Raw genomic sequence first — 23,433 nt, 5'->3', positions numbered from 1 at the left:
TTATCCTTCATGATTTATTATTATTATTATTTGGTTTATTTACGTTGTCGGTGCATCCTTCAGTTGTACCAACCAATAGGGAGAGACAGTAGACAGATGAAGCTGTTTGGGTGCTGGGAAAGCTTGATGGGGTTCCCATCTAGCCTCACCTCCTCCATGTTGGTCCGAATGTAGTAGCTGGTGTTACCTTTGCAAAATGTCTCATCTGTTATTGATGCAATCTTGTTGTTCTGCAGAAGAGCAAACTTAATTACAACATGAAGAAGCTATGACAGGCAGGCAGGAAACAGAATAGTTTGCCTCTGTAGAGCCTCTTTTATGATTCTGAGCTCGCCACTTTAAATGGAGCATATCCATAGTAACTGTAGTCAACTACAGATTAACTTACATGCAGATGAACAACGTGAAGAGACTCTGGAAGCTGTGGCACTGCCGTCAGTTCATTGTTTCCGAGGTAAAGGTAAGCCAGTCTTGTGAGTTTCTGCAACAACAAAAGACTTTTAGACCCATGAAACACATTTTCTGCCACATTCCAACATGAGATGTGTGGACTAACTTCTCGACTTACTTTAAAAGCATTTGCCTTTACACCTTGGGTTCTAAGGTTGTTGAAATTGGCATTGAAAGACATCAGCTTTGCAGGGAGCATGGGAAGTTTGGTCAGCCGGTTTTCTGAAAGTGTGAGCTCCTCAAGATTAGGGAGCTTTGAAAATGCTCCATCCTCTATGTCGCTGATGAGATTTCCTGTAAGGTCGATTCTTCTTAATGTATCTAAGAAATAAAGGCAGACGGAGCTTGATGTGACACTCATTAGACCATGGAATCGGATGTATATTATAAATATTTTTGTTTACCCATGTCTGCAAAGTCTTGGTTGCCTATTTTTGTGATTTTGTTGAAACGGGCATAGAGGTACGTGGTTTCCTTTGGCAGTGAAGGGACAGCTGACATTTCAGGGGACACCTCCTCACAGTACACAGATCCACTCAGGCACACACACAGCAGACATGTCGGCAGCTCTGAACAAATAAAAATCACATCACAGACCCACATTTTTCTTGTTTGTTTCCTGAATAAGTCTGGTAAATGGTCTTAGTAGCATGACTGTGAAGCTTAAAATGCTCTTCACACAGTTTAGATGGGGACACTTGATCGGCCCATTATTACATAATATGGGCTTTAGCTACATTCACAAAAATGTGGAAGAATGCCTCAGCAAACGTGTTGCATAATCAGCTTTTAAAGAGTTGTGGAAAAGTATTTATCTGTTTAAATAAACCTTACCGTCTGCTTTCGGAGCTACTGATGGGTCAGTGTCCTTTTGGAAGTCATAGTCTATGATGTTCTGCAGAAAAAGAAATCAACATAGCAGTCACACTCCTCACACATCTCCCACCCTCTTTTTAGGACAAAGCTCCCAGTAAGCTGAACCTTACCTTAGCTTTTCTTGCTTCTATGTGTTCCTCTTTTGCTGTATAACACAGTGTCCATGGGAGCAGGACGGACATAAAGACTAAAATCCTTAATTGCATCATACCGTCTCAGCTGCTGGTGAGGGAACGGAGTGCTGTCTTCTAGACGGGGATCTGAGGTACATGTGAGCAGGAAAATTTTTCCATCCAGTTTTTATTAAGCTGCCAGTGTATTGCTGCTGAGTAAGAGAAGGGAACACACTTTAACTCGATCCATGCTGCGTTTCTGTCAAATGACGTGGATGCTGAAATATTTCTGTCTACCAAACAGGCAGGAAAAGTAATGGCTGTAGACAAATCACTGGAATGTTGCATTTATTTTACCTTCACTGTCAAAAAAATAAAATAAATGCTGGATGAACAAGGAGTTGCCAGGTTTCAGTTATTATTAGGAGAGAATGGAGTGATTTACAGGTTTGCACAGAACTGGAGGGAGAAAAATATTTTGAGTATGCACTGTGCAATTTAAACACAATTCATACACAATATGATCGCACACTATGATATGATATGATTTACACTACCGTTTAAAAGTTTTGGGTCGCTTGGAAATGTCTTTTTTTCAATGTTTTTTAATGAAGATAACAGAGTAATCAGACATACAGACATTGATAATGTGGTAAATGACTCTTCTAGCTAGAAAAGGCTGATTTTTAATAGAATATATACAAAGGTATACAGACGCACTTTTCCAGCAACTATCACATTATGTTCTAATGGTACATTGTGTTAGCTAATCATGTTAAAAAGGCTAATTGATGATAAGAAAACTCCTGTGAAATTATGTTAGCGCAGCTGAAGTGTTATGCTGAACAGAGAAGCTATAGAACTGACCTGGTGACCCCAAAGTTTTGAACGGTAGTGTATGTCTTCAGCATAGACAATTATGTTCCACGACTTTACAATACAAGGTGACACCTCCAGTCTTTAAAGTTGCACAATAAATATTCAAAACAAAACTAGTTTGATTAATTAGTTATAAAAACCTAATGCCAATTGCAGCTGTATGTTATATGCACTCAGGTAAACATGGACTTTGCATGAAAATGGCTAAATATTATTCATAAGAAAAACTGACCTTGTCATTTTCTGCTGCTTCACCCACACAGTCTTCCTAAACTGACCCCTCTGGAGAAGAAAGAAGAAATAGCAGCCAGGTAAAGGAGCAGTGTTTGGTTTAATTCTGACATAAAAACATCTATCTCTCCACTCCGAGCCGAACAAAGCGAGCTCACACGTCACCGTAATATTACGCAAATGTGGTTTAACTGCACATACTGTAAACGTGGTTTTGAAAAAACATAATTGTGTATATATTACTTATCTTTAGCATATGAGCAGCGGTTGCATTACGTAAGGCAGATGTGTGGTGCGAAAAGAGGAAACAGAAGTGCCAGTGTAGCGGAAGTGGTACTGCCCTGAACGATACGCTGAGCGAGACGGAGGACGGAGGCTGAATCGTCCAGAGAGAGAATAAAATAAAAGCAGGATTAAAAGTCATCGATATTGTAAGTATGACAACCTCGTACGAACGATTAGCGTAATAATGCCATGTTTTCATTCGTAGCTCTGTGTAATGGCTGTTTTATCGTGTCCGATTGGATCCTGTGAGAAGCCATCATATCGGAGCTAGGCTAGCTGGATTTGTGAAAGGCTCGGTTAGCTCGCTTGCTAGCTGATAATGCTAGTTTAGCTAGCTAGCCAGCTAACCGACGGTCGGATTCCATGACACTTTGTTCTGACAGGCTCGGCAGCCTGGGCGGGCCCTCGTACAGCTGTGGAAAATGAATTAAACCCAAAAGTAATATACAACAATAGACTAATGTGTTTTCTTACCATTAAATTAAAGAGCACATATTTATTGTCCTTATCTAAACAGCGATTTTAACGTGAAACTCGGTCGTTGCTTTTGCTGGCCTAGCCGTCACCGTTAGATAGCAGCAATGGCAGCTAGCTAACCGAATTTATTCGCTCTGCGATATCATGAATACGGCAGATTAACACGTATAACAATATCTAATCCGTTGAGAAGACAAACCTCAGTGTTAACAAAGCAAATTTTGATCGGCTCAGTCGCACCAGAGAAGCGCTGCTTAGCATTTGTTAGCTAATGTATCTGCCCCATGCCCATTAGGGGAGGGCATAAAAACTGACCCGGGAAGGCTTCGGCTTGTGTAGCAAGTGTCGATTGAAACAGAGCTAAACGAGCCTATACTACCACCCTGTTTGCATTTTCAAAATGGCTACAGTGTGGATTTATCGGGTCCATTCAAAAAAAAAAAAATAGGTTGGCACTGTAAGGACGAGACGGGTTTGGTAATCGCTATCACCTAGCTAGCAGCAGCTAATGTTAGCAAGTGATGTGTATGGTTGACCCACTTGCCAAGGGGCCCAGTTCACACACTTATCCTCACTGTCCATTGCATCCATTGGTTGCTTTGCTTATAGACATGATATGCCAAGACAAAATAAACAAACATGTTATTAAGAGCACACACGTTGTTGGTGAATAGGTCATGTGAAATATTCACCTGTTTTTATGAATTCTAACCATATAACTTAATCTATTTCTGTTTTGTTTCTTTTACCCAGTCTAGAAAATGGATAAGAGCGACCTGGTACAGAAGGCCAAGCTTGCTGAGCAGGCTGAGCGCTATGATGACATGGCTGCTGCCATGAAGGCTGTGACGGAGCAAGGTGCAGCAGAGCTGTCAAATGAGGAGCGCAACCTTCTCTCCGTTGCCTACAAGAATGTGGTAGGAGCACGGCGCTCATCCTGGCGTGTTATCTCCAGCATTGAGCAGAAGACTGAAGGCGCTGACAAAAAACGGCAGATGGCACGTGAATACAGGGAGAAGATAGAATCTGAGCTGCAGGAAATCTGCCACGATGTGCTCGTAAGGGTTTCTTTTTGGTGCTTAAAAACTTGTTGAGATAGTGCTTGTTGTCATAAATGTAAAACTCTAAATGATCTTTTTCAGGGGCTACTGGACAACCATCTCATTGTCAATGCAACTTCTGCTGAGAGCAAGGTGTTCTATCTGAAAATGAAAGGTGACTATTATAGATACCTTTCTGAGGTTGCATCTGGAGATACTAAGAAGGGTAAGTGTGAATATGATTTACATCACAACTTTAAAACAAGCTTTAACACAGTGTCCATAAAGTTGCTTTACTCAGTCCAATCCAGTTTTAGCAATGGTAGGCAAACAAGTAAGAACAGATTTACAGATTGCAGGCTAGTGTACCAAATAGCAGATAGGGAAACGCTTTCCTTAGCTGGAGAGCACTGTGTAACCTGAAGCAGTTTGAGACTTAGTTCCCAACAGGTCTTTGTGGAGTGAATACTGGACTGACTTCAAATGACTTTTAATGTCCGCTTGCTAGTTAACAGGAAATGTTTGCAAACACTTGACACTTGAATTAAGCTAATATTACAGGTTGTCAATGTCTGTACTTGTTCTGCTGCCCCCAAGTGGCAAAGGCTAACCTTAACCCTTTCCATTTCTTCCGTCTACACAGATACAGTGGATAATTCCCAGCAGGCGTACCAACAGGCGTTTGACATTAGCAAGGGGGAGATGCAGCCAACACACCCTATCAGGCTTGGCCTGGCCCTCAACTTCTCAGTCTTCTATTATGAAATCCTCAACAACCCAGACAAGGCCTGCAGCCTGGCTAAGACGGTATGAAACAAAACAATCATAGAAAACATGCATTAGGAACAGCCAAACATAGCTAGATTGCTCAAGGTAAATCTTTGCTTTTCAGGCATTTGATGAAGCCATTGCTGAACTTGACACTTTGAACGAGGATTCTTACAAAGACAGCACCCTGATCATGCAACTACTAAGGGACAACCTGACTGTAAGTATAAAGCTGCATGCAGTTTGGCCTCTGGAGTATTCCTTGTGTGTGTGTGTGTGTGTGCGCGCCTTTAACCAGAAGTTTGTTAATGTTGTGTTTTCTTCTTCCATCCCCAGCTGTGGACATCAGAAAACCAGGCAGATGAGGGAGAGACCGGAGATGGGGAAAACTAATGGAATTGCACTGTTAATCCACCTACACTCTTATCTTAAACACAGACAGCTTATATACATCCCCCTCCACTCCATCAGCCCCTCCCACTTCTGTATGACAAGCAGCCTGAATTGCTCCTGACCAACTAGATACCCCTCTCAGTTCTCTGTGAGGCGACAGGGTAATATTCAGTTGTTAGCAGATTCAGTCACTTTGTGTAAACATGTTGTATTGCTGTTGTTGTTTTTTTGTCTGCTTTGTGTGTAGGTCTGTATGTTGTGAGCGAGTGTGGATGTGCGTGCGGTGGTCTTGGGGGGAGGGGGGGTGTTGTGAATTTTAATCGTCCTTCCAAGTTCCTTTGTCCCTGCTAGTTTGTTGTGCATTTTTCATCCCTCTCTTTTTTTGTTACTTTTTTTCTTATGTGTGATTCCTCATGATATTTACAGCTTTTATTGTACGGTAATTTAACTGGCAGTCGATTTCCACCAAACACTGTGATGGTAGGCGTTCCATTTGCTTCACAGAACCCCCCCCCCTCCTAAGAACAGTTACTCGTTTCTCTTTCCAGACACACAACAATCCTGTGTTCTAACTAACTGCAATTCTGCTGTGGGCTCATACAGAACGGAGGCAGGCTATATTGTGACACTGACATCTTGGTGTAATTCTCCTTGATCATGTTCCCAAATTCATAGTTTTACGTTTCTAAGGGACCCCCTTTAAAATTTTGTTCTAGATTTGTCCAGACATAAAACATTCCACCCTTTTTTTCTAGGCTTTTGGAAAAGCAGTGCTTCTTTTTTTTTATGTTTTTTTTTTTTGAAGTATGGACTGTCTTTGTAGTTTGACTCACTGTTCAGGTGCTGCTTGATCTCAGTACAACTAAATTTTTTTACATGTGGTTCCATGTATTTTGCAAGATTGACTATCATCTGTGTGTAAAAGCTAAAGTAACCTTTTATTGATGTTAATTGAAAAACAAATGATGTGTCTTACCACACTGTATCAATCCTGCTTGCAAAATATTCCTCTTAAAGCGGTTGTTTTCTCCCAAGAAAAAAAAAAAAACAAAAAAAAATTGTCCCCGGCTTTCTTTTGCTGCGTCATCCATTTTTATTTGGGTGGCAGCATCTGCTTGTTGTTTTTGAATCCTCATAGAGAACGAGTTAAAGACTACACAAGGTGCATTATGACTGCTGTTTTTAAATATGGCCGGCGTGAGCGATCGCCTCAAAATAATCAGGTCTGTTTGAAAAGCGGAGAAGCCCCATTTCATTACTTTGGGAAAGAAGCTCAGTGTCACAATACCATGTTATCACCACTACATTCCACATTATTGTAGTTGAAGACACCATTCCACATTATAGCTGACGGTCTGTTTACTCTGACAATGCTCCAATGAATTGAAATAATCTTCTGTTGAGAAAAAAAAATGTCAGTTTATTATTATGCTTGATGAAAATGCAGTTAGTGAATGTGGAACGAAGCCTGTCTGTATATCAGGTATCTACTTGCTTTGTTTTTACTGACAAGTCTTATGGCTAAAAAAAAATTGCTTCTGTAACAGTCTATTACCCAGTGCACACACGTGGTTGTGAAAATTTAGAATAGCTATAAAAAGCAGTGACGAAAAATGGAGATAAACAATGGTTGGTGTAATTCTAGCTTTGTGTTTATGTATCTTAAAACCATTCTAGTTTCACTATACATGTAAGAAATAGGAAAGTGTCAAAGACCATTCAGTGAAATAAAGTTTCGTTTAAGATAACAGGAAAACTACGTCTTCCTTTGTGTTTATATTTTATTTCATGGTGAATAAAATTAATGGTATGGCTTGGCTTTAATTACAGGGCCAGATAATATATTTTCAATATAAATATGAGAACTAGTTTTTATCGCGGAGTAAAACGTCCGCTTGATCGCTGTCCTCGCTGCTTTATTGAAATATTGCAATGCGGCGGAGACGCGCAGGTGTTCCGCGGCTTTAATTAAAACAACCAACAGCCACCGAGGACGGAAGTGTGTTCACAAAGTACCGCACTAAGATTCACAAATCCTCGATATAAACGTAAGTTAATTTAACCAATTTACAGCATCCTGTAGCTTAAATTTAGCCGTTTAAACTGCGGCAGATTTTAGCTTTGAGTGAGTTTACGAGGAGTGCAAAGGACGCAGGACGCAAAGTTAGCTAAGTAGCTAGCTAAGTTTTTTCAATTTCAAGGCTATAAAATATTTATTTTTGAATCACATCTAGCAGTTGCATAACGCTTGATGCGTTAATAATGCTAGCCATAACTGGCTGGTTTTAATATGATGTATTTTTTTTTTAGTCTTACCTTTGAATCATGTAATTTGTCTGCTGCACATTACATATGCTGACATCTGTACTGTTTTACCCGTTAGATCATCCAGCTAGACTTTTTATTAAAATTCATTTCAGTACAGCTCTTTGTTAGAGTCCATCTTTGTCAGAGTTTTGCCTTATGTGTTTTAAGGGTCTTTATTCACTTTAGTCTTTTATTATCTGCATGTTATTTCATATAAAAATTAGACAACATTAAGTTTTTGGGCGAAGTTTGATTGAATACAATTTAAGTAATTGTACACCATGGAAATCAGCCTGGAGTTGCGTAGTGTCAGCAAGTATGTTAAATCTATGGTGTACAAATTCATGCTCCCAAGTAAATAGCTGTACATATTTCACCTAAAAGTAGCATTTTTCTAAAAAACAGCAGTCATGCAATAAGGGCAGTTTGCATAGTACCAGTAACTTTTTGCATAATAGTGAGAGGTTATTAGAGGTGATCCATTTTTTCCTTTAAAAACTCAAACCGAGTAAAAATGTTGTAGTGGTTGAAATGTTTCTATAATTAAAAAAGTTTTTATTTCTCAAACTAGCTATTGCCCAATATGAACAGCAGTGGACCAGCATATCCTCTTGCTTCTCTGTATGTTGGGGACCTGCACCCTGATGTTACGGAGGCCATGCTGTACCAGAAATTTTCTCCTGCTGGACCCATCATGTCAATCCGTGTGTGCCGTGACATCATCACCCGGAGATCTCTGGGATATGCCTACATAAACTTCCAACAACCAGCAGATGGTACAGTATGCACTGTGTGTCCACTTAAATTAGGCTTACTGGGATAGTAGTACCTCCATTAGGCCGCAAAGTTATCAATAACTTATAGTTTGATATATTTATTTGATTTTAGCGGAGTGCGCCCTGGACACAATGAACTATGATGTCATCAAAGGTCGTCCGATACGTATAATGTGGTCCCAGCGTGACCCAGGACTAAGAAAGTCTGGTGTGGGTAACATTTTCATCAAGAACTTGGATGAGTCTATTGATAACAAGGCGCTATATGATACCTTCTCGGCCTTTGGCAATATTTTGTCCTGCAAGGTCAGTGCTCTCTAAGCCCTAATAATTCTCTATAAAAGCTGTGTAAATGGCATGATTTTAAAACCTTGGTCTCTGCAGGTTGTTTGTGATGAGAAAGGATCCAAAGGCTATGGCTTTGTTCACTTTGAGACTCAAGAGGCTGCAAACCGTGCCATTGAAACCATGAATGGGATGTTGCTGAATGACAGGAAAGTGTGAGTGAATTTAACACTCTGATTAAAACTTTAGTTTGCAAACAGGTGGGCAAAGGATAGAGTAGGATGTGTTTGATTGCCTAATGAAGCATCGCTGACTTTGCAGATGATATTTCTATGTGTCTTTTTGCCTAGTCAAAAGGAAGGCAAACAGTTGGAGTCTCACAACTCAAAGGTCGCTTTCCAGTGGAAAAATTGTCAGTTCCACCAGTGTAGGTCAGTGAAAATGTAGGATCTGTCTAGGTTTGTTGTTGTGTGTTTTGTAAATTTAGGGCTAAATGGGAACTAACAAGGCAAAACCAACTGAGAGTTACTAGGTTCATAGAGTGAAATTTCAGGTCAAGTAGTGGGAATTTCTTTGATTTTTGATAGGAATAAACTGATCTTAAACCCTGGAAAAAAGGAACATGGGAGCTCTATACTGTGGATATTGAACTGTTGGCACCTTTAAAGCGTCACCATCCCAGTTTATCATTCTACTCTGCAACAAAATCCTACAGTTCTACAGTTATTCATTTTTCTCAGTGGTTGTACATGCCGTGTTTGACGCATCCTTCAGGTTTAAGGGTTCACATGGTTAAATTTTGTTGTTCTTGACATCTGTCCTCATCTTTTTGTCTTGTGGTGTTTTTGATGCTGTGTCCTGAAGCCAAAGATCATTTTCCCCATCATGGACAGTAAACGCTGTAACTTAACATTCTATAATTTTTTTTTATTTGAGTGAGTTTGATTCTGTCTTCAGCTTTGTTGGCCACTTCAAGTCGCGCAAGGAAAGAGAGGTGGAGTTTGGCAGCAAAGCTATGAAGTTCACCAATGTCTACATCAAAAACTTTGGTGAAGACTACACGGATGAGAAGCTGAAAGATGTCTTCGCTGCATTTGGTAGAAAAAAAACATATTTTCAAGTTCTTCTTTGCTCCTTTACTGGATCAGCTGAAAGGCATGTCAGTTTATACGAATTGTTTGTTATTATGGGCTGGTTTGTGCTCTCAGGGAGGACTCTCAGTGTGCGGGTGATGAAGGATGAGAGGGGTCGTTCACGAGGATTTGGATTTGTAAACTATGCTCACCATGAAGATGCACAGAAGGTGATTTATGGCATAAGCAGTCTTTTACACTGACATGTAGACTGGTCTAAGAGCTAAATTTACAATATATTCTCTCCATGTTTGTGTTCCCAGGCTGTTAATGAAATGAATGGAAAGGAGATCAATGGGAAAGTCATGTATGTAGGCAGGGCCCAGAAGCGCCTTGAGCGCCAGGGGGAGCTCAAGCGCAAGTTTGACCAGATCAAACAGGACCGCATCCAGCGCTATCAGGTGCTGCCCTGTACCTGACTCCATCATCTTGTGTATATACCTCTTTGTGTATATTTATCTAAGTGTTGAATGTTTGGAGTGTGGAGGTCCCACCCGAGTTATTTATAGACCACAGTGATGCAGATGGATGAGGCTACAGCAACTGATGTTTGTATGACTATGATGAAACCTCGGCAGAAAAAAATCATGTGACATGTGACAGTCCCTTATAAGATTTTTGACAAATTACAGGCAGTTTGAAATAACGGCTAACTTTTATATTAAAGAATTATGACAGACCAGATGTTTTTAGAAGCTTTAACTCCCCCCTTTCTTATTCCAGGGGGTGAACCTGTATGTGAAGAACTTGGATGATACCATCGATGATGAGAGACTCCGGAAGGAGTTTGCCCCTTATGGCACCATCACCAGTGCTAAGGTAATGCAGCATGACCCGTCTTTTTTGTTACATGAAAAAGGTGCTTAGAGAATGAAAGGGTGGAGAGGTTACCAGTGGAAGCAGCTCGAACATTTTTCAATGTCTGTGTAGGTGATGACTGATGGCTCCCAAAGCAAAGGATTTGGCTTTGTCTGTTTCTCATCTCCTGAGGAAGCAACAAAAGCAGTGACTGAAATGAACGGGAGGATTGTTGCTACCAAACCACTGTATGTGGCTCTGGCTCAGCGGAGGGAGGAGCGGAAAGCAATTCTTACTAATAAGTACATGCAGAGACTTGCTAACCTGAGAACCATGAGCAGCTCCATCGACTCGTACCAGCAGTCTGGATACTACATGACTGTACCGCAGGTAATGATGACACATCTGTGCATACAGTTGTTTCATTCATTTTTGTAAGTATTTGCACCAAAAGCTAAAATGTGAAATCTATTAGCATGTGCAAATGTATATTTAGGATGATGTCATCCATTTACACTTGCCTCGCAGCCTCCCACTCGCTCTTATTACAACCACAATGTCAGCAACATGAGGCCCATCCCTCGCTGGACTGGACAACCACAGAGACTGCAAGGTGAGTTTACAGTTTGTGTTATCCATCAATGGTATTGAATATATATTCTGTGTCCTACTGTTGAAAGACAGTTTTAAGTATAGAGGTATCAGCACACATGGACCAGAAACTCCTTCAGCCTAATGAGGCTAATATATCTCAGAGACAAAAGCACAGTCAGAACATTGGAAATACCCAGTCTCCAACTCCCAGGAAGCCAAATTTATTATGTCCATGTGAAGAAAATGATGCTGACTGTCCTCCGGGATCACTGCTAGTGGTCTATCTGGCCCCTCTATTGCAGGGATCTGCTGATAGTAAATATGCTAGGTTTCACATTTGACTCCTACTTTGGACCACAAGCGTTATATAGAGTTTATATAATTGATGAGTAATGGTTCTGTGTTTTCAGGTCCCTACTCAGCCCAGTATGTTGGTTCTGTTCCTCGACGTGGATCATCAATCATTACTACAGTAAAACAGGCCTCCACCCAGGCTCCACGCATCAGCACTTCCACACAAAAGACAAGTCAGTATCTTAACTATGACAACAAGTGTCACTGTCATGAATGGCTTTATCTGACATGGGTGTCTGTCTTTAGATACCATCGGGACACAGACTGTAGGAGGACGCACTGACCTGCCTGGTGGGCCCCGAAGCAACCAGTACAAGTATTCAACTGCAGTGAGGAACCCTCAGCATGTTGTTCCTGTACCTGCACACATGCCAAGACTACAGGTACCATCCTATTTACAGAGCCAGAAACCAGTGTGGAAGCATGAAAAACTAAGGTTTTATCTTGTTGAATCACAAAGTCCTGGATCATAAAAACAGGATAATCCACCTTGAAGCCTTATGGGTTTGGTGACATGGTGTCACTGCTCAATGTCCTCAGGTTGTGCCTGCACATGTTGTGGAGCCACAGGTTCACATTCAAGGCCCAGAGCTGCTTACCACCTCAATGCTGGCTGCAGCCCCACTCAAGGACCAGAAGCAGCTTCTCGGTGGGTCATCATTAGTTCTGCTATTTATCTTTTCTTTTATGTAGTTAAGAAAACCTTTGTTTGTGTTTACCAGTTGTCAATCTTGTATGACACGCAGGTGAGCAGCTGTACCCACGGATTCATGAACTCCACCAAAACCTGGCTGGAAAAATCACTGGGATGCTGCTGGAGATGGACAACTCCGAGCTGCTGCACATGCTGGAGTCCCCCGAGTCACTGCACGCTAAGGTATCTATGTTTATTTATCTAACAGCTGTTTATGGTACACTATAAGTCAAATCACAAGTAAATCACAGATCACCATTTAGCTTTGCATAGAAAAGCCAATATTTTGTGGAAATGTCACCATCTTTACTGTTGGCAGAACATTGACACAGACTCACATTCTGTGGTCCAAACCCAAAGATATGACACGTTTTCCTTCCTGTTGTTAGTCATGTCATTTATTGTCCATGTCCTGTCCTTTGGTCAGGTGGACGAGGCAATTGCTGTTCTACAGGCTCACCAGGCAAAGGAAAGTTCTCCTAACAAGTAAAAAGCCCCTTCGGGTCAGTGGATAGAGCCTTACGGCTCTGTTCTGTTTACATGCAAGATTTGTTTTCAGAGGTTTAATAGGAAGCATGTTTGTTGCTAAGTTTTTGTATACTGAAATCTACAGATGACACACATCAGTGAAACAGATTGTAGACTTTTCAACAAATGTCTTTTAGGGACTTATACATTAACACATCAGTCTACCTAAATTTAACCCTTTTATTTTTTCCAGATGTAAACGACTTTGTGAAGGAGGGAAAAAACACAAAAAGAGTAAAAATAATAATAAAAAAAAATCTGGATATTAAAATGACACTAAAAGAGATTTATGAAGGTAAAAGCTATGTTGTTGTTGCAATACCTTTTGTTAGAAGATAAAGTTTCCAGTATATGCATTAAATCTGTCTTCTGTCATCTGTTTAACTCAAAATCACTGTGTTCTACCTGCCCTCATAAAGCATACAGCACTGCACCTAGAACTTTGACACTCTGGATGCTCGAAAATTAGTTTGTCCTAGGAGTGTGAGATTCAGTATAACAGAAGCACCAGGATGCTCTGGTCCCTTTGTCCATTACTTGGACAATTCATATGAAATGGCCAGTGTAAAACAAACTGCTAAACCCCATTAGCCAGCAACAGTTTGATTTCTGGGTGTCGGGTTTATCATGTTCCATAAAGCTGGTCTATGTGAAAGGGATGGAGTTTGTTTACACAGGCAAGCTGCTTGTGGTAACAGTTGCAACATTTTTAATAACAAGAAACATGCCCTTTAATGCTGTCATTAAGACTTTAATCAGAGGCATTGTAAATTTTTAACACACTCCCAAAAATGTGAACAAAAAAAACGGCAAATTGCCAAGTTTATTGGGAGCCTTCATACAAAAATGAAATTATGGCTGTATAAAGTTACAAAGGATTATTGTTGACATTGATATACTTTTGGCATTTAAGGCCTATTAATCCAACATGTTCTTGTAACTCTTTGCAATTTATTTTTAAATCTAAAACTGATTTAAACAAGCAGATAAAGACAGTAATATTTAAAAACATACAGACCAATATATATCTGCAGATTACTTTTCAGTGGCAAGTTTACAACACAAACCCACAAAAAACTTGAAAAGCAACTAAAAAAAAACCCTAACCATTAATGATGAATGTGAATTTGAGGCCACTTTCTACACACAGCCAACTAATTTCAAGGACATTTCCATGAATGCAAACCAATTTATTTACACTGACTTTCAGAGACAGGTCTTAAACTATCGACGTGATGGCATAAGAAGCTGCTTTGCCGTTACGGAATCGGGAAAAAGGTTGTGGTAGGTAGGTAAAGGAACGTAGGCAGCTGTTATCATTTTACCTGAGGAGGAAAGAAGGGAAGAGTTAACAGGAAGGTTAATCAAAACAGATGCCAATTTCTTGAATTTTGTGGCAGGTCTGCTTTACATACCTGCAAACCAGCGTCCATGAAGTGCATTTACAGTTGCCATCGCTGCTGGAATTGAGGGACACTTCACATACACATTACCCTGTGTTAGCAAGACAAGACAGAAGAGACAGGTTAAATTCTGGTTTCTGGAAAAATGTCACTCAGGATTGTTGTGATGTATATGGATTGACTGAATAGTTCATCTTACTTGAGCAGAGTTTTTGTCAACATAAATATGAACAATTCCTCCATGTTTGTTGCACTCCTCAATGACATCGTCCTGAATTTCAACGGCCCAGCTTGGATCATTTTCTCTAAAAAAAAATAAAGCACAAATCCATTGAGATTTACAAGCTTAACAAAGTTATTCCTGATAACCGCTTTGGATCAGTCTTATTAATGTATTTTGGCATGCCTTGCTGAAGGATTGTTTAGTGATAAGTGACATTTCTGTGGGATTTTGTCCCTTATTGCACTGATTATATTATTTAGGACGGTATATCACAAGCCAAGACCAATGTACAAAAAGGTAACAAATAAATGTCCTTACGCTTGAGGGTTGAACAGATTGGACAGCTGCAGGCAGTGTGTGGCCAGTGGCTGTGATGGGAGGTTCAAAGCTTGACTTGGAGCTGGAGTAGGAACTGTAGGAACAAATGACCCGATAATTTATTATTTGACTTAAATATACAAATGCTAAATTACAGTATCTTTTTTCTGATGCGGTGTCATACTGAGCAGCATGTAAAGATCCTCCTAACTAAGATCATTTGGACTCACCTGCTGGGGCACCCATATTCCCAAAGGGCATGGACCCAGTCATCTGTAGAGCCTGCTGGGCAGCTGGAGGGATCTTCAGACCAGTTCCTGTAGAGAGAAGGAAAAAATAAATGACATTCTTACAGCTTACATGTGTGGTGTGTTGATTTTGACCAAGTTGCACGTCTTAACATATGATCAGACATGCACTTATTTAGGCAGACGCAGACAGATATCTAGAATAATTTCTGTGACAAAATTAGATATTTTTTAAAGAATTTTTTGTTATGAAAGAACAGTTCATAAATCTTTTAACAAACCTTCTGCCAGTCGGGCCATCAGCTGCAGACGTCCTGTGGTGCCCAGGTCAATACCAGTCCTTTCCAGTTCATCATTATCGAGGAAAGAGCTGGCCGTTGATGAATCTGAACGCTCTGTCACATGTCCCACCTTCATTGGACGGCCAGCTAACTCAAAGCCATTCAGTTGCTCCAGTGCCTTTTTTGCACATTCAGCATCTGCAAACTAAAAAGAAAGTAAAAATGTTTATGAAGTGAATGCAACTGCGGAGAGAAAGGGAATGCCAATGAAACGCAACAAGAAAGATTCAGTTACCGATATAAAGCCGTATCCTTTGGATCGTCCTGTCTCACTGTCCATCATGAGCTGGATTCCTTCAATCTTTGGAAACAAAAGTTGCGATAAATGCATCTATAGCATAAAAGTGAATATGTAGTGTATTTGTTGAATTTGTTGCTCACCTTTCCAAAAGGCTCAAAGATACCTCGAAGCATTTCTTCTGTAATGTTAAAGTGCAGTGAGCCCACATACAGCCGCATTGGACCTGAACTGCCCTTCTGTAGATTGTTGGCAGCAGCTGCAGCTCTGTTTTTCTCAGCCTGCAATTATACAGAGAAAGTTTGATATAATTACAAAAAAAGTCCCTCCTAATGTTCACATTCAATATTTATTGCTAAGAGGATTGGAATTTAATTTGCTCGATAATAATTGAGTTTCATTTAAACATTGCACAACAAAAGAAATATAAATGTATTTTTTGAAAGGTGACAGTTACACTATGCAAACCAATCATGTATCAGTAAAAAAACCCTGAAAATCTGTTAAGAGTTTGGTGAGCAGTCCTTCACTACTGTCTATTAATGGTGAGTCTAACTGAACAGATACAATCCAACTGTACTATATTTAGATAACGCTGCCACCCTGTCTGGACACTGACCTGAGAGGCCTGGACGATGATGGGCACTCCTAAAAGCCTCTGGCCTGTCAATCCAATCGCCAGCGGTACTGAAGAGGACTCTACAAACTCTATGTAAGCGATTCCCTTTGACCGCCGCGAGTTTCTGTCCGAGATGATCCGCACATCTCTGACCTGGAGACCGAAATGGTGACGTCAAAGATCACTTCATGTAGAAATGGCATGCTGGATGGTTATGTAAAATTAAAAAAAAATAACCTACTTTTCCAACGGCTGAGAAGAAATCTTCCAGGTCTCGGGCTCTAATTCTTGCAGCAAGCTGCATGCAGAAAACTGTGCGTGCATCTCTCTCCTCTGGTGTTAGATTGTCGATTGGTTGCCTAAAGAAAATAAACATTTAAAACAATAAGTACTTATGGATTACTTTGAAGTCACAAACTATAAAATTAAAGAAATTAAGAAGACAAAAATTTCAGTCATTAGTTTGCATTTAAAGCAAAAATCAGCTCATGTACACAGAGACATTTAAGTCAAACACTCACCTGATGGGGCTCTTTTCCTTTTTGAAGGGGCTGCGACTTTTTGAGCGTTTACGGCTAAAATGTAAGAAAAAACGGCATTCAAGACAAACAATAGCGTTCTGATTGTTCTGTCAAAATGTAAACGCATCTAAAATACAAAATAACTGAATCCTAGAAGTGTAAAATGTCACATACATAGGGCTCTTGCGTGCTCTGTAGCGCCCGGACCGTTCCCTGCTGCGGGAGCGGCTACGATGGCGCTCTCTGCTGCGGCTTCGCTTTCTTTCTCTGCTTTTACTCCTTTTCTTCCCCTTCTTTTTGTCTTTGCTTCTGCTTCTCCTCTTCTTAGAGCCTGGACTCCGGCTCTTGCTTTTGCTCCTCCTTTTTCTGTAAATAAATGACAACTCTGCAATTCTTGCGCACAGTAAAAGAAATGTTTAAGTGATATCTGTTTAAGTGATATCTGTGATCTGTGGGTAACGAGACAGATATTAAGCACTTACTTCTTGCTTTGATCATCATGTCCATTCGCATGAGAGGACTTGTTCTCATCCTAAGCAAGGTTGATAGAAGAACATCATGAGGACGTAGATGAAACATTTCAAGTCGTCAAGGTAAAGGGGGAGGGGTGGGACAAGAGAAAATGTAGAATATATTCAATTAATAATAATACAAAATTCCTACTGTCATGTCTGGACAGTGTCCTTTCACCACCCCCATAGCTTCCCATCCCCCTCTTTGTTTTTATTTCTTAACAAGGCTGCTCAGTACTTAATGCAACACAGCAAAGTTAAGGGAGAGTGTCCAACATTATTAGCTGAGTTTAGGAAGCTTGGATAACATTCAGGTCATCTCAACCATTCCCCTCCTAACAGGTCGTACCAATGCCACTATTTGTGCCTAATCAGGGGACCACGTATGGCCCGCGGCCACTAAAAGAGATCCTGTGTGGTTGGTGTCAGTCCAGTGATCTTCACCCATTTTCGTTCTTGGACTGTAAGAGCTCGATGCCACCTCTGTCACACATCTTGCCCTGAAGCAAACAGGGATTCACACTTCTTAGTAATATTGATGCCCAAGAAAATAAATAAAAAGATTAAATTAAGCCACGTGTTACACTACCATAATCTTTAGACTGAATCATTTATGATACCTTTTGACTGAAAAATAGTAACTACTGAAAAATAAATCATTTTATAATACATTGCTAGATAGAAGTATTTATTTTACAGGCATATCAATATCTGTGGTGCTGAGTAGCATGCAAAAATCAAGATGCTGATTCACATTACACTTGACTAATGCAAAGAGGCAGTATTCATATTTACACGAAGGAGAACAACTATTCCACTGTATTTCTGCACAAAGCTGAGTAAATAAAAACTTGTGTGATTTCTGCATTTCGGAAATTTGTCACGGTACTACAATAACTGCTTAAGTCACTATTACAGTAAATAAATACAACAATTCTTATTAAACCAACAGAGAAAAACACATTCTTGTACAAACCCTACACTTTGCCAACCAAACGTTAAAAATGTGATTCTAAACGTATATTTTAAAAACAACATGCACATTGTAAACCTGAATACTGCCTCCTTTGCTGGACAGGTAAAGATGGGCTTATCAACCATTGGCATTCACCTTGTTGCAACCGAATAGGGATTGGAGGTTCTAGGTTGAGTCTCTTTTAGTCCTAAAGTGAACCACAGTACATCAGTATATGCGCAATAACTACCTTCCTTTTTTTCACAGTTCACAGTGGAATCAAAGATGAATTCATGGGAGTAGAGGTGAGATATCATTAGGGAAGTCTATAAAGAGAGATAGATGTGGATTTATTTATAATTCTGTATTGCGTTTTAAATACTCAATCACACCACACAACATTCAAGTAAACTTTGTCATAGCAGCAAATATAAAAAAGAACTAAATAAAGGAGTAAATCATAACAGTCAAACAGGTTCAACACCTATAACCTTAAACCCACCTTTCTATACGGTGCCTCTAGCATGGCCTCAACGTCAAAATCGTCAGCCATATTGATCCTACAGAAAAAGAGACAACAGTTTAAGCTGGATCCACAATCCACGAGACAACTTCTCCTTAAGTCAGTTTAGCTAGGTTACTAAGCAACTCCACGAGATCATAGAACTCGCTCCTCGCTGCCGACGCTCCGCCCACAAAGTGACGTCATTTGTCTCTTGGAGCGCCTCTTCTGCAGCTCTCTCGGACACATTAGCCAGGCAGAACTTTTTCTCTCACTGCTGTGCGAGAACAATCCTGGGATTGGTCGAATTTTAGTGGGCGTGATGAATGTGGAGAAGCGCAAGAGCTTCTTCAGGTGCAGAAGACGGACAGAAGGAGGAAGTACAACGATGATGGAGGGTTTAGATGAGCAGCTGGCAAACAGCTCCTGGAGGGGGAAACACGGTGCACAGAGCAGAGTGTCTGTCCAAAAGGTGGCGATAAACTTAATCCCAGCATTGATCACGGCGTTACCGTGGCTGGACGCGCACAAAACAGCGGGAGACGGGATGTATTATTGCAGACAGTCATCCACACGTTCACAGAATTAAACTCACACAGACCAGAGGTCAAGGCTGTGCTCACAATTTGCTATACAATTGCATTGTCAACCTTTTATGAGTGACGTGCGCTGCGTGGGAGGGCCGTATGCACACACTTCTCGCGAGTATTGTACGTCCGTGCCGAAACGAACTTTTTTTTTACTCTTACCACCCGGGGAGCGAGTTCTCTGTTCTCGTGGAGTATGGCGCCAGCTTTACCTTATATGCACACGACAACTGTAGCTAAAAATATAGGCTAAATAGCCACATACAAGACGAAAATTTCTTAAACTGCATTTCATTACTTTCATTAATATCACCCCTTACACATACAAGTACAGTAGATCATCACAAGAATTATAACTCTAAACTTCAGCAGAATAAACTGAGTTCAAACATTACAGGCTACTAAAGCATAGCTCAAACACGCGCTTCGTTCGACACGAAGCTAATGCTAACTAGCCACCTCGCAAAGCTACATCGTCGTCGTTTCATTAGCTCATGTCAAGGACTCAATATAAATCTATATTGATTAAATAACTAATGAAAAGCCAAACAATTACACATATTGCTTAGTCGTGATTAGATCTCAAGACCCATTACTTCGAGATGTTTACACAAGACCAGACACTGTTTTCGGTCTGAATACGAGAGCCTCGGTGAAGTACCAAAATGGCCAGCTAGCAGCGTTTCCGCGGCAGTAAGCTCGCTTACTTAGCAAACATTGTTGTTACCGTTTAAAATTGATGAACTGGTGTGAAAAAGTCACAGTATCCCGGGAGACGTGCTGCGGAGGAGACTCGTCTCGACGCCCCTCTCTCTGTAGATCACACGAAGCTGAGATGAAATCAAAATTTTCGAAGTTATGTAACCTTTTCTTCTAACTATTAGCAACTACTCGTTGCAGGTCGTGGCCTGGTATCAAAATGCGTTCCTTCCTTCTGCTTCGTCGACTTCTTCGTAGTCTTCGTTTTACGGCAGCGGCGACATCCGGTGTAACGACACTGCCGCCTACAGGAGCAAAGTGGAACAGTGGACAACAGAACACATGATGGCCGCGAGAGAGAAGGGAAATGTAGCCGTTTCCTGTAAGAATATTCTGTATATTTAAACACACCAACACCGTAAATACTCGACTACTACCATTGTAATGGCAAATACTGATTGATTTAATTTATTACGTATTTTATTATTGTGTTATAGTTGAGCTTTGCTGTAAACATGCCTTGCTTTGCCTGATTATATATATTCAGAGAGGTTAATTTAAAAACGCTTGCGTGTCAGGACGTTAGATATTAAAGTAGCACCTTGAGTGAACAAATAGTCTGTGTAGGATCAATTTCCTTTAAATAAACGGCACCGTTTGGGTCTTGGACTTAACAAAAGTGATCGAAACATCTTTTAGCCTGTGACATACTACTGAGGGCCCAAACGCCCAGAAGTGTGGAAGTGGAATATCGTCTTTTCACGCGAGAACACAGTTTTGTCAGCATGAGAGGTCGTTGTCGCCACCTAGTGAATATTGGCAGGAAATGTCACCTTGTTAAAATAGTTTTCTGAAAACACCAAATATCAATGGTATGTTTGTTTTTATTTTTGTTTGACAAGTTTTTTTTGCTTGAAGAAACAAAATAAGATGATACATCTTAAAAAAACAAAAACTTAAGCAAACTTTTGAATATTTAAACTTCTCTAGATGCATCGTTGACACAATCAAACTGAAAAAAACATCTTAAGAGTTTATTTCACACTGTAAACTTGTGATGTAGAAAAGAGCAATGCTAGATGTGTAAAAAAGGTTGTTACACTTGGTCTCGGTTTTGCATGAGGCAATAAATAACACAATTCAAATCATTGCACTTATCACCTGTAATCACTTGTCCAACTTACAATGCAATGTAATTACATTATTCAAAAGATATATATTGAAAGAATATTACGGGCCTGTTTACATTTGTAAATGCATTGTTGTCAGTTAAATCCACGGACAACACACACAGTTTGCAATTCAGGCATCAGTGTCATCTGCTGTCATTGTGTTATTGAGTTTAAGTGGTGAATCATAGTCCGGAGGAACCTCAAAAAATGGCTCATCATCGAAACAGAAGTCATCCGATGGTGATGCGAGATACGGCAGCCTCAATACCAGCCCTGTGAGGATGCCTCCCAGTGCTGATACTCCAATGGTGGAGAACACAGCTGCGACCTGGTAAAGAGCCTGTTCCTGGGCAGACCTCCCCAAACCAGGCTGTAACCCAGGGATCAACATCTGAAGCTCATGCAGCTTAGGGTCTCCTTCTACTGGTGCTCTGTGGGTAAAAATCTCATACAGACTGGGACCGTAAACATCCTCCGTAGCCATTAGTATGGCACATATCCCTGCAGTGCAGGATATGAGTCCTGTAAGGCCGTGCAGGTTGTGTATCCCACACTGATCTTGGATCCTTAAGCGACGTGCCAAGAAGGGGCTTAAGTACTTATAGCCCAGCATGCATGCAGTGCCGCCCAGCATACCCAGAACGTATGCAGCTGCAGGTGATATCATCATGTCCACAGACGCCCCAACGGTCACACCTCCAGCCAGGGTCACATTCTGCACATCAGCCATGGTGAGCTTACCATTTTTATTCAGCATTGCAGAGAGAGCAAAGGCTGTGAGAGTCGAAGCACTGAGGCCGATGAAGGTGTGGAGGATGGCCCTGTGCTGGTCGTCTCCTTTTAGAGTTAATGCTGAGTTGAATGAAGGCCAGAACACCCAGAGGAACAAGGTTCCCATCACAGACAGGATGTCTGACTGATAACTTGTGTTTTCCTTCACATGCCCTTCATTTAACCGGGGCCTATATAGCACAAAAGTGACACCCAAGCCAAAATAACAGGCAAAAAGATGGATAAGAATAGATCCTCCTGCATCATTGATCTTCAGATACTTCAGTACAGCCCATTCTGTAACTGCAAAAACTGGCACCTCCAGCAGAGCCATGACCAGCAGCTGCAGTGGACTGGTCTTGCCAAGGACTGCCCCAAAAGAGATCAACACCACAGCGCAGGCAAACTCCGCATTTATGAGGTTTATCACTCCGAGGTGGATCTTACCATCATGGCTGAACTGGAAGTACCCCTGCACCAGGATGGCCCACTGGATGGCAAAAGTAGCTGTGAGGAAGTTGAAAACCATCCCACCAAAGCCATACAGTCGAAAAAAGGCCAGCAGGCAGCCAAAGCCCAGGAATATCATGACCTGTATGTCTGTGAAGAATGGGTAGTCTGTGTACACGGCATTGTGCATGTGGTCAGTGTGGTTGGTCTGAAACCGGGCATTGGCGTGTTCATCGTAGGTGACAAAGAAGGCATAAAGACCAACAAATATCACCTCGGTGAGAAACACGAACACAGGTAACCTCACTCGAAGGCTGGTCGGCTGTGTCTTCATCCTGGCGGCTCCTCTGGGCAAATGACAATCATTTCTTTTTGCAGCCCTGTTTATCTTTGTTTAGATAAGACAGGTCAAAGACAGCAGTCCACCCCACTCCCTCTAACACACAGCAATAATCCCAGAGTCTATGGACTTTGCACAGATTGTAATAAAACAAGCAGCATTTGAGAAATATCATCATTCCTGTTGTTTCTTTGAATCATATTTCAAATAATCAAACCAAAGTATGCATACATCATAAGAACCTGGCAACACCATTAATGCATAAATCTTCACATTTGTATTATATTGGTGTAAAATGCATATATTCAGACCATGAAGTGGTGGACAACTAGCTTACTGACACAACTTATGAGATTTTTTTTTGTTGTGTAAGATTCAAATAAAATTCCTCACAGGCAGTGAAGGGTTAGATGACAAAGTCTACATGCTTGTCTGTGTATTAAAGACTTAACTGACCACAGCATACAAAAAAAGCAATATCTGAAAATCCAAGGGTCTGAGAGTCCAAGGGTCGGAGCTCTTGTTATAAATGATTCAGCATTTAGTATTCAGT

The 23,433-nt window shown here is 40.8% G+C and overlaps 5 protein-coding genes across 6 annotated transcripts; 2 read left to right on the top strand and 3 right to left on the bottom strand.

Annotated features, from left to right (window-relative positions):
- Positions 1-26: 26 nt before the first annotated feature.
- Positions 27-3,067, bottom strand: ognb (osteoglycin, paralog b). 2 transcript variants are annotated; one of them, XM_028408941.1, is made up of 7 exons: positions 2,551-3,067; positions 1,437-1,651; positions 1,285-1,345; positions 855-1,019; positions 569-771; positions 389-481; positions 27-230 (listed from the first exon to the last, which is right to left on the bottom strand). In XM_028408941.1, exons 2-7 carry the CDS (start codon positions 1,533-1,535, stop codon positions 60-62), a joined length of 792 nt encoding a protein of 263 aa, XP_028264742.1. In that variant the 5' UTR covers positions 1,536-1,651; positions 2,551-3,067; the 3' UTR covers positions 27-59. The 2 variants fall into 2 exon arrangements, with proteins under 2 accessions (XP_028264742.1, XP_028264743.1); XM_028408942.1 differs by having other exon boundaries at positions 1,437-1,648.
- LOC114437967 (14-3-3 protein beta/alpha-1-like) lies at positions 2,833-6,560 on the top strand. The gene is made up of 6 exons (XM_028408943.1): positions 2,833-2,980; positions 4,065-4,369; positions 4,454-4,577; positions 4,995-5,158; positions 5,244-5,339; positions 5,456-6,560. The coding sequence occupies exons 2-6, from the start codon at positions 4,073-4,075 to the stop codon at positions 5,510-5,512; spliced, it is 738 nt and encodes a 245-aa protein (XP_028264744.1). The 5' UTR covers positions 2,833-2,980; positions 4,065-4,072; the 3' UTR covers positions 5,513-6,560.
- Positions 6,561-7,472: 912 nt separating this feature from the next.
- Positions 7,473-13,196, top strand: LOC114438612 (embryonic polyadenylate-binding protein-like). Its single transcript, XM_028410094.1, has 16 exons — positions 7,473-7,560; positions 8,391-8,595; positions 8,708-8,901; positions 8,980-9,095; positions 9,838-9,977; positions 10,089-10,183; positions 10,277-10,414; positions 10,737-10,832; positions 10,944-11,201; positions 11,340-11,424; positions 11,816-11,932; positions 12,006-12,142; positions 12,300-12,408; positions 12,506-12,636; positions 12,881-12,956; positions 13,175-13,196. The coding sequence occupies exons 2-15, from the start codon at positions 8,403-8,405 to the stop codon at positions 12,941-12,943; spliced, it is 1,872 nt and encodes a 623-aa protein (XP_028265895.1). The 5' UTR covers positions 7,473-7,560; positions 8,391-8,402; the 3' UTR covers positions 12,944-12,956; positions 13,175-13,196.
- A 579-nt stretch (positions 13,197-13,775) lies between these two features.
- rbm39b (RNA binding motif protein 39b) lies at positions 13,776-20,433 on the bottom strand. Its single transcript, XM_028410259.1, has 15 exons — positions 20,176-20,433; positions 18,862-18,919; positions 17,375-17,424; positions 17,067-17,258; positions 16,893-16,946; positions 16,613-16,730; positions 16,372-16,524; positions 15,896-16,033; positions 15,750-15,815; positions 15,455-15,659; positions 15,156-15,242; positions 14,926-15,019; positions 14,584-14,689; positions 14,397-14,475; positions 13,776-14,306 (listed from the first exon to the last, which is right to left on the bottom strand). Exons 2-15 carry the CDS (start codon positions 18,910-18,912, stop codon positions 14,206-14,208), a joined length of 1,494 nt encoding a protein of 497 aa, XP_028266060.1. The 5' UTR covers positions 18,913-18,919; positions 20,176-20,433; the 3' UTR covers positions 13,776-14,205.
- An 824-nt stretch (positions 20,434-21,257) lies between these two features.
- Positions 21,258-22,879, bottom strand: rh50 (Rh50-like protein). Its single transcript, XM_028409143.1, has one exon. The coding sequence runs from the start codon at positions 22,872-22,874 to the stop codon at positions 21,450-21,452; it is 1,425 nt and encodes a 474-aa protein (XP_028264944.1). The 5' UTR covers positions 22,875-22,879; the 3' UTR covers positions 21,258-21,449.
- Between the last annotated feature and the right edge of the window lie 554 nt (positions 22,880-23,433).

The sequence above is a fragment of the Parambassis ranga genome, chromosome 7 (genome assembly GCF_900634625.1).
Source record: "Parambassis ranga chromosome 7, fParRan2.1, whole genome shotgun sequence".
NCBI classification, from domain to species: domain Eukaryota; kingdom Metazoa; phylum Chordata; class Actinopteri; family Ambassidae; genus Parambassis; species Parambassis ranga.
This window is presented reverse-complemented; position numbering and strand designations above follow the sequence as displayed.

What these genes read in the sequence shown, in the direction of transcription:
- LOC114437967 (XM_028408943.1), top strand. Translation starts at nt 4,073, where the DNA reads ATGGATAAGAGCGACCTGGTACAGAAGGCCAAGCTTGCTGAGCAGGCT. An exon ending in CCTGCAGCCTGGCTAAGACG is followed by an intron (nt 5,159 to 5,243) that starts GTATGAAACAAA and finishes TTTGCTTTTCAG; the next exon opens with GCATTTGATGAAGCCATTGC. An exon ending in TACTAAGGGACAACCTGACT is followed by an intron (nt 5,340 to 5,455) that starts GTAAGTATAAAG and finishes TTCCATCCCCAG; the next exon opens with CTGTGGACATCAGAAAACCA.
- LOC114438612 (XM_028410094.1), top strand. Translation starts at nt 8,403, where the DNA reads ATGAACAGCAGTGGACCAGCATATCCTCTTGCTTCTCTGTATGTTGGG. An exon ending in AGATGTCTTCGCTGCATTTG is followed by an intron (nt 9,978 to 10,088) that starts GTAGAAAAAAAA and finishes TTGTGCTCTCAG; the next exon opens with GGAGGACTCTCAGTGTGCGG. An exon ending in CACTTCCACACAAAAGACAA is followed by an intron (nt 11,933 to 12,005) that starts GTCAGTATCTTA and finishes GTCTGTCTTTAG; the next exon opens with ATACCATCGGGACACAGACT.
- rh50 (XM_028409143.1), bottom strand. Translation starts at nt 22,874, where the DNA reads ATGAAGACACAGCCGACCAGCCTTCGAGTGAGGTTACCTGTGTTCGTG.
- ognb (XM_028408941.1), bottom strand. Translation starts at nt 1,535, where the DNA reads ATGATGCAATTAAGGATTTTAGTCTTTATGTCCGTCCTGCTCCCATGG. An exon ending in TAGAAGCAAGAAAAGCTAAG is followed by an intron (nt 1,346 to 1,436) that starts GTAAGGTTCAGC and finishes CTTTTTCTGCAG; the next exon opens with AACATCATAGACTATGACTT. An exon ending in TAAAGGCAAATGCTTTTAAA is followed by an intron (nt 482 to 568) that starts GTAAGTCGAGAA and finishes TTGTTGTTGCAG; the next exon opens with AAACTCACAAGACTGGCTTA.
- rbm39b (XM_028410259.1), bottom strand. Translation starts at nt 18,912, where the DNA reads ATGGCTGACGATTTTGACGTTGAGGCCATGCTAGAGGCACCGTATAGA. An exon ending in TCTTCTCAGCCGTTGGAAAA is followed by an intron (nt 16,525 to 16,612) that starts GTAGGTTATTTT and finishes TTCGGTCTCCAG; the next exon opens with GTCAGAGATGTGCGGATCAT. An exon ending in GAATATGGGTGCCCCAGCAG is followed by an intron (nt 15,020 to 15,155) that starts GTGAGTCCAAAT and finishes TTGTTCCTACAG; the next exon opens with TTCCTACTCCAGCTCCAAGT.